This window comes from Eulemur rufifrons, chromosome 8, assembly GCF_041146395.1.
Source record: "Eulemur rufifrons isolate Redbay chromosome 8, OSU_ERuf_1, whole genome shotgun sequence".
Lineage (NCBI taxonomy): Eukaryota > Metazoa > Chordata > Mammalia > Primates > Lemuridae > Eulemur > Eulemur rufifrons.
Window position 1 is genome coordinate 12,676,033 of NC_090990.1, and position 9,168 is coordinate 12,685,200.

The 9,168-nt window shown below is 50.3% G+C and overlaps 1 protein-coding gene across 1 annotated transcript; it reads right to left on the reverse strand.

Annotated features, from left to right (window-relative positions):
- Positions 1 to 3,408: 3,408 nt before the first annotated feature.
- On the reverse strand, positions 3,409 to 6,434 carry LOC138390251 (phospholipase A2, membrane associated-like). Its single transcript, XM_069479152.1, has 4 exons — positions 6,395 to 6,434; positions 6,043 to 6,187; positions 5,672 to 5,778; positions 3,409 to 3,551 (listed from the first exon to the last, which is right to left on the reverse strand). Exons 1-4 carry the CDS (start codon positions 6,432 to 6,434, stop codon positions 3,409 to 3,411), a joined length of 435 nt encoding a protein of 144 aa, XP_069335253.1.
- Positions 6,435 to 9,168: the final 2,734 nt, after the last annotated feature.

Sequence of the window (9,168 nt, forward strand, 5' to 3'; positions counted from 1 at the left end):
GGAAATATTCAAAGGAATAATAAATATAAAATTCCTATAATTAAATAGAGATGAAATGACCTCAGAGTACAAATAGGACAGATAAAGAAAAACCGTTAACCAGACACACTGTAGTGCAAGTTAAGAACACCAAAGACAAAGAGGAAAATTCTAAAGACTTCCAGAGGGAAAGAACAGATAATCAACCAAACAGGAGGCCTAAGATTCACATCAGACTTCTCATTAGTGCTATTGTCTGTAAGAAGAAATGGGGGAATATTTCTAAGATATTAAAAAGATTCACATTGAACCTAGGGATACAATATCTTTCCACATTATTATTCAGTGTGAAGTTGTAAAAAAAAAATGCTTCCAGGAAGAGAAGGGCTTCAAAATTTTGCACACAAAGACTCACATTGAAAATATTCTTAGATGAATAGTCAGTTAAAAATGCAAAATCTTTACTGGAGGGAGAGATGTCATAGAGCTTATGAATGACTTCATTCCTTTCCCTTCCTCGAGCCCAAACAGAAGAAAAGAAAAGCCCCCAGCAAACATTCAACAAAGGCTTTCTTTTGAGGGGCTTGTCAGCACCTCTCTTTAGAAGCTAAAAATCAGTCGCTGAGAAGTAATAAGTTTCCACTACCTACATAGTAATCAATGATACTTGCTCTATGTTAAAGGACAAAAACATATTGCTAATTCTAAAATCATCAAGGTCATTTGTCTTTCCTCACCATGAATTTGATCAGTGCTTCCCCAGGCGAGGTTCACAGGGCAGCGCCAGTCTGTGGACTATTTCCCAGCCATGGAGAAGGACACGCAGAGACCAAGTGTTTGGAAAATTGAATTTGACAGAGCACTGTTATGTTTACTGAATCCAATAAAAAAATTGCATTTGTATTTTGTACATCTTTTATTTAACAAAGTATTGATTTGCCTGGGACATATTTGGAAAAAATAAAGAATAAATGGGTTCATCACTACAAATAATTTGAGAAGCACTGGATTAGACGGGGGATTGGCAAACTCTTTCTGAAAAAGGCCACAGGCTCTCTGCTGCAATGATTCAATTTTGTTGTCGTAGCATGAATGCCAGCGTAGAGAACACACAGCCCAAAGAGCGTGGTTGTGTTACAAGAAAATTTTACTGATTGTCACTAAAATATGATTTTTATATCCTCTTCATGCCTCAGAAATTCTTCTTCTTATTTTTTTTTCAACCATTTAAAAATGTAAAAACCATCCTTACCTTCCACGCCAAACAAAAATAGTCAGTGAATAGATTTGTCCTTCAGGACATAGTTTGCCAATCCATGGGTTCGACTGCATTGTCTCCAAGAATTAGTATTTATCTTAGAGACAGCAATGTTTGTGTGTGTTTGAGGGTGCTAATTTTCTTTTGAATAGGATATACATTCATAGGGTTAAAAACTCAAATCAACATAAAAAGTTACACATCCAGAGATCTTCCTCTTCACCCATCTGTGCCAGCCTGATTTATTCCCAGCCCCACTCTTGTGTTTTAACCCCTTATTCATCTTAGAAGCCCCGTTCTTTACAGCTAACCGTTTTTTATGAATTTCTTGCATGTTCTTTTAGTGTTTCTGGAAATATTAGCAGAAACATATCCACAGATGTATTTTCCTAGATAAATGTGGCGCACAGATTCTCCTGTTTGCTTTTTTCTCCTGCCACCATATCCTCAACCTTTTTACGCTGGAATAAAGAGAGCTTGCCTCATTGAAGGGATGTATTGGATTCCTTTTTGGGTTGGCACCATTAGTTATTTAACTAGTCCTCTCAACACAGATTGGGTTAGTCCCAGTGTAATTTAGAACAATGCTGCAATGAATGAACTTGCTCACAGATTGCTCTGTGTGTGTGTGTGTGTGTGTGTACGTGTGTGTGCACGTGCATCCATAGGGTAAATTTCCAAGAAGTGAGGTCTCTGAGCCAAAGGATAAATACATTTATAATTTTGATAGCTATTGCCAATTTGCCCTCCGCGGGCGTTTTGCCCTCCCACCAGCTAGCTACGAGAGTGCCTATTTTCCCATGCAGCCTTGCCAGTGGAGCAGGTTGTCACGCTTTTGGATTTCTATCCATTTTAAAAGATAAACATGGCATGTCAGTGGAATTTTCATTTGCGTTTCTCTTGCTATGCGTGAGAGTGGACGCAGACAGGACGACCTCCAGCAAATGAAGCATCTGTGAGCAGAATTAGAGAAAGGGGTTCCTCCTGCGAAGATGAATTACAGAGAGGCACCTCCTCTGGGCAAATGCAGAGCTTGCTGGGCTGTGCACGGGCTCCCACCCAGGGCAAGTTCAACTCCCACCTGTGCCTCCTGCATGGGGTGACTGTGTGAAGATATCCACATGCAGCAGCCCTCACAGTGATTACTAAACAGGTGGGGCTCTAGCTGGTCCAGGTGGGAATTTCCCAGCAGAACCTGAGACGGCGGCAGGAGGGGAATAGCACTCAGGTGAGTGCAGAACCAGCTACGTGGGGTAGGACCAGCTCCATAACGTGTGTGGCCCAGTGCAGAATAAAATTGTGAGAACCCTTGTGGAAAGATGGGTAAGAATTTCCAGACCGCTGCAGCAGAGCATGAAACCAGGCATGACATCCTTCCAAGCACCACGACCCCTGCAGGGCCCTGAGGGACTGCAGGTGTTGCACACACTGGCCCTGGGTGAGGGGATAACCCACAAGGGGCCTGCTGGTGGCCGGCATTGCATTGCCCCACCTTGTTCTCTATGAGACTGGCAACACAGGAGAAGAGCATCCCATGCAGAAGATGTGCATTACAGCTCCCCCAGAGGTCCAGACCAGCTTTCCTGTTTTCCCCAACAGGCCAGTGGGAGCTTCTCTTGCCCTGGGAAGGGGAGAGAGATGTCTGGGTTTCACTTGTAATGGCGGCTGTGGACATGCCAGACCCAGGGCCTTGCACTGGTCATCATTTCAATTCTCAAACATGCCCATGCACCAACAGTATCTCCAACTGAGGCTTAGGGAGCTGGGGGAGGGGTATTTGCACAGCCAGTCTGATTCTAGAGCCTGTATTTCCAACCCCTACCTCTTATACTTGTTTGTTCATACATCAACAGCGCAAAGGGCAGAGCACACAGGATTTGCTGAAGAATTGCTTTATTTAGAAGAGAACCCCAGGAGTGTAGCTGCTACTGCTAAGCAGGGAGTCACACTGGAGGAGAGAGGTGGAAGTCTAGAAATCTCCTGCTGCCCAGGAAAGGCGGAGGACAGGAGCCCAGTTACACATGACTAGGCTTCGGGCGTGTCATTCTGGGTAGGGATAGAAGGTTGGGAGAGGGATGCTGTGTTCATTGCCAGGAACTCGGCTAAGGGAGGGGGCGTGTGAGAGAAGGAAGGTCAGCATTGGGTGGCAAGGCCTCCAGGGAAGAGGGCATTTAGCAAGGGAGGCTGCTCCCGCTGCACTCGCCGTTGGGATACAGCTGGTACTTGTCATTATAGGTCTTCTTGTTTCTAGCCAAACAGTAGGAAAGATTTTTATCACAGTCACACAGTTGATTCTTGCACTCATCCTGGTTTTCTGAAATCACAAGAAAATAAACATCGTATTGGGGGGAGTTGTTAGTATTCTGTGGCTTCTTGTGCGAACCCTGGGGAGAAGACAGCCCCATGCCCCGGAAGCTCCTAGTCTGAGACAAGCCCCTGCACTCCAGACATTTCTGACTGATGGGGAGGCACAATGCCTGCCCTTGGGAAGCCAGCCTGCCTTCTGATGGGGACACACACAGCCTAGCACTGGGAGACTCTGAAAGGCCTTCCTGACAGCCATTAGCTCTTCCTCTTGCTAACCGATGTGTCCAGGTGGCAAAGCCCAGCCCCTCAGGCCTGGGAACACATTGTGATTGGTGTTAGCCAGGTAGGCTCATCCTTCTTTCCTTCACTGTGATTGGTGGGTCTCTTGGTAGCACATGACCTGTTCTGGCCAATGACCTGGGGAAAAATCTGCTGGGGGCTTGCGGGCAGGATCAACTTCCTCCCTCCAAAAAGAGAGATGTGCAAGGGGAAGTCTCCTTGCGGTGCGAGGCCAGGAGGTGCGGAGCGACAGCCTGTGTGTTGACACCACAGGTGTAGGTACTGCCCACTTAGCACAGCTGAAGGCTGGGAAAAGCCCAGGTCCTTGGTGACATGGTTGAGAAGCTGCCCCAGGCCTGCACGGCCCTGTCCAGAATTCTAGTTATGTGAGGGTCACACGTCCCCGTTGTCTGAACCTCTGTCAGCTGGGAATCTCACTGCCTGTGACCTAGGCCTGCTGAAGATGCGTGCCCTGCGGAGAGACCGTGACGGGGAGCCGTCATTTCTGACCTTAAAGGATTCAGGCTGTGGGCAGGAGCCCGTGCTCTCTCCAATCCCACTCATGGTCTGCCGTCTGGGCACAGCGAGCAAACCCTCCCAGTGCTCCCCACCTCTCTCTCCTCCAGGGCCAGGCTTTCCCCAGGAGGTTGTCTACACCTACTGTCTCACGTCCCTTCCCATTGGCCCCCACCCACTCTAATCTGGCTTTGCCCTCAAAACTCCATGGAGACGGCTCCCACGGAGGTCCCCACGGCCTCCCTGCCTCCAAGTCCAGAGGAGCCTTGTTGGTGCCATCATGGCAGACTCTTCAATTGCTCCTGTCAATCACCTCCTCCCTACCGACTCCTTGCCCTTCTCACTCAGTCCTCCTCCTCCCTGTCCACCCCTCCTCCTCTGTCTCCTTTCTGGGCCTTTGCATATCACATGGGTGAGCACACCCACCTCCCGGCTCTCTGCTGCTGGCCTCCGGATGTGCCCCAGTCCCCCTCCCGTCCCCGAGCTGCACGTTTGCACGGCCAGCTGCCTGCTGGGCCTCTCCCCGGGTGTTGTGGAGGCCCCCAAACTCGACATGCCCCTGGCACACTCCACATGACCTGCTTCTGGGGTCTGCATGGCAGTTGGCCATCCACACAGTCACACTCCCACCCAACAGCTCCCTCTCTCCACCGCATCCCTTCAATCACCAAGCTCAGCTGATTCTACCTCATATTCACCTTGATTTCTTTCTCCACCCTTCTGTCCTGGCCTCTGCTGTCCTATGCCAAGCTGTGGCTCTCTCTAGTCGGCTTCATGGCAGTTGCCTTCTCTGGCCTCCTTCCACATGTCCCCATCTACCCTGTAGCCAGACTGAGTCCTCTCAAATGCACATGCCACCGCTTTGCTTAATAGCTCCCTATTGCTTTAGGACAAAACCCGGACGCCCTGACTATCTGGCTCCTGCCTGTGTCTCCAGCACCGTTGCTCACCACTGCTTCTCTCCCTCGCGTTTCACTGGGCAGAGCACAATGGCATACGGCACCCCTTGGTGCCTTTGACTGTGCTGTGTGCCCTCCTGGGAACGCCCATCCCCCCTCCCCTGACTCTCTGCACAGCCTTTATGACTCAGACTACAGGACACCCCTTCCAGGAAGCTTCCTGGAGCCTCAGGCTGTGTCAAGGCCCCCTCGGTTTGCTCTCTTCCCACTGGCGTCTTCACCACTTGGGCGTTCATTTTCCTGACTTCCCATTCAACTGAGAGCTTCTTGAGGCCAGGACAGTGTCCCTCTGTTCTCTATCTCTGGTGCCGAGCACAGTCCCCGGCACTGTGTAAACGAGTGAGGGACCCTCGATGACGCTGAAGGCTCTTACCACAGATGATTTCGCTCCCATTATAGGTAAACTTGTAGCTCAGAAATTTGGTGCCACACTCACGTTTCTCCAGACGGCTGTAGCAGCAGTCGTGGTCAGCACAGCACCTGGGAGGAAGACACACTATTGGGGCGGTGTTCCCACAGCTCTGGGGGAGGGTGGCTGGTACCTGTGGTCTCACCCTGGGGACCCTGGGCAGAGACCCGGTGACTTTGGACTAGCCTAGAGCAGAGGTTACCGCATGCCGGCTGCTTTTCCAGCTGGGACGTCCGGAGACCTCTGTGCCGATGAGGCACCAGCACTGTCCTTGCGGCTGCCAGCCCTGCCTGGGCCAGAGTGAGAGGAGGGCAGGGGATGTTTTGTGGCCTCACCAATCCGTCTCATCCACGGGGGATCCTTCACCGCCCAAGCCACAGTAGCAACCGTAGAAGGCATAACTGGAAGCAACTTCCTTTCCTGTCATCAACGCGATCATTTCCCCCAAATGCAGCAAATCCCCATGGGCCCGCAGTGGGCCTGGAAGGAAATCAGAAAATTGCCTGGTGATGGAGTGTGCGCTGTGTCCTCCCTCTCTGCTTCTCTCTGCTACTCTCGCTCTTCCCAAATATCTTCCCTCCTCCTCCCCCTGAGGGAGGACTGCTGCAGTGGGAAGGCAAACTGGGGGATAGGGCCCTGCCCTCCGGGGCTGCCCCTCTGTGCTCAGAGATCACCCTCAGCTCTTACCAAAGGCCATGGTCACTGCCAACAGCAGGAGGGTCTTCATGGTGAGAGTTCTGTCGGGGACAAATGCAGATGGACTGGCGTAGCCCCTCTCCCGGATAGTCCCAGCTTTAGCCCGAATCCCTGCTGTCCTGCTCACCCTCGGCAGCCCTGGGGCACAAGACATGCTCTTCCAGCCCAAGCTGAGTCACACACAGAGCACATAAGGGGTGTTCTCCGATAATGCCACCTCTGCGGAACAGTGTCACACACATTGGGCCTCAGACCCATGGAGACCCCACATGATGCACTCATGAGACCCCCACGAGCCTCATCAGACTGAGAGCTCCTGGAAGGTTGGGACCAGGTTCTTCCTGACAAACTAGGCAGTTCCCAGGTCAGAGATTGTGTCCCCTTTACCAGACATATCTTGCATGTTCCCACGCTGGATTCATGGCTTGGAGTCTCCAAGGCATCCATGGAGTCTGAGCCCTGATATTTTCCCGCAGAACTAAAGCAGTGCCCTCTCTCTGAAAGGCTTTCTAGCCCCTTCTGCATATACACACCCCCAAACACATAGATGCTCACACACATGTGCCTGCGTATGTTTACTCGAACTCACCTACTAGTGCAAACACCCTCTCATACACTGCACTCATATGCCCACACAACACACGTGTGCATACCCACCCTCTTGTGCATGCCAAACCATGCACATGCATGCTCATCCCACGCATGCCTACCTACACATGCCTACACACACGTGCACACACATGCACTGCACAGTCACTCTCAAAGGCAGTGAAAGAGCAGAATTCTTAGGCTCTTGTCCGGGCATTACTTCTGGCAACTTACTTCTCCGTGTCTCAGTAGATACTGGAGTCATACCTCCAAGTGACTGTCGTGTTTGTTCTGCACTCCAGCTTATCTAAAATAGCTGCTCCCTCTGCCCGAGGGTAGGTGAGTCATGGGGGTGGGGGTGGGGTGCCTGCCTGTGCCCCTGGATCACCTGTTTCCTTTCTTTTATCAGCTGGCAGGACTGGAAAACCTTTCGTGCCACAGGCTGATGCCAGAACAAATTCAGGCCATTTTGCAGTCTTTCCATAGGCTTGGCTTACGACTGGGTAAACTATAACCGACTCTGGGTATCGTTACCCCCCCCATTCCAGGGTGGCATGGACAGTCTGCTGTAGGCTGTGGACTCATTTGCCCAGCCAAAGGGACGGTTTATTCAGTGCAGATTGCTCCTTTCTTCTGGTAAATGCTGGAATTAGACAGAGGGCTTTTAGTGTCGGTTCAATCAATCAATCATGCATTCACAGGAAGTATATATTAAGCCTCTACAAGTTCTAGCACCTGTACAAGCCTCTTGGTAGCTGCCCTTGGGTGCCCCACAGTCCAGCAGGGAGAGGGTTTAATCTGGCTGGAGTGCAGTGGTGTCATCATAGCTCACTGCAACCTTAAGCTCCTGGGCTCAAGTGATCCTCCTGCCTCAGCCCTCTGAGTAGCTGGGGCTGCAGGCACATGCCACCATGCCTGGATAACTTTTCTATTTTTTGTAAAGATGGGGTCTCACTCTTGCTCAGGCTGGTCTCAAACTCCTGAGGTCAAACAATCCTCCTGCCTTGCCCTCCCAAAGTGCTAGGATTACATGCTCGGCCATCAGTTCTTTCTAATTTGGTCTTCAGGTCTTTCTCTAGAGAGTGGCTATAAATGTAGCCCTGACCAGGAAAGAAGTTAGGTTTAGGTGTGTTGATCAGGGGAGACACCGAGGAGACAGCACAACAAAGCATAGGAAACAACAGAAACATTGTTGTTACTTACACATCCCACAGGGAAGAGAGCAGCATGTCTCTCAGGGCCAGCAGGGAGTGGGGAGCCATCAGGACATGTGCTCCCCGCAACCAGCAGGTGGGCCAAAGCGTTACTGGGGTCCAGGGTTTAGAGCACGCAGGCACAAGTTCCATGAGGTCACGCTGTGGCTGAGAGGTAGCCCCTGTGGCATATCTGGGCAGTCCCTGGGAGTGTGGGGAACAAGAGGGCAAGCCAAGTAAGTTGTCTCCAGCTGTCCCACAGGGAGGCTGGGTGGCGGGAGGTCACCAAGAGGCGGTGGTATAAGGCAGATACTTGGACTGGCCATTTGAGGGACTGGGAGCAAGTGCAGAAGTGGAAATTGTCAAGGGAGACTGCACCCTGCTTCTGGTAGGAGACAGTCCGACTTATATTTAACAAGGATGCTGAGGCAGCATAAGATTATGAGACTTCACCACAAGCTGCCATGGCAAAATACTCCAGACTGGGAGGCTGCGACAACAGAAATTTATTCTCTCTAGAAAACAAAAGGAGGTTAGAAGTCTGGTCCGAGATCAAGGCGTTGGCAGGGTTGGTTCCTTTTGAGGCCTCTCTCCTTGGCTTGCAGATGTCTGTCTTCTCCCTGTGTCCCTGCATGGCCTTCCTTTTGTACATGTCTGTGTCCTAATCTCCTCTTCCAATAAGGGCACCAGTCATATTGGATTAGGGTCCACCTTCATGACCTTATTTTAACTTAATCACTTCTTTAAAGGCACTATTTCCAAACACAGTCACATTCTGAGGTGCTGGGGACTTGGACTTTGACATACAAATTTTAGGAGGACACAATTCAGCCTATAACACTGGGAAAAGCACTGGTTTGATTATTTTCCCTTTAGGTTAGTTTTCCCACTTAAAACTTCCTGGAAATGGAATCAAATGTATGTGTGTACTCTTTTATGTCTGGCTTCTTCAAACAAGTTATGTGCTTCCAAGATACAGTGTTG

Coding starts and splice junctions, on each gene's coding strand:
- LOC138390251 (XM_069479152.1), bottom strand. CDS start 6,434: ATGAAGACCCTCCTGCTGTTGGCAGTGACCATGGCCTTTG. Junction 6,188..6,394: donor GGCAGTGACCATGGCCTTTG/GTAAGAGCTGAG, acceptor ATTTCCTTCCAG/GCCCACTGCGGGCCCATGGG. Junction 5,779..6,042: donor CCCGTGGATGAGACGGATTG/GTGAGGCCACAA, acceptor TCTTCCTCCCAG/GTGCTGTGCTGACCACGACT.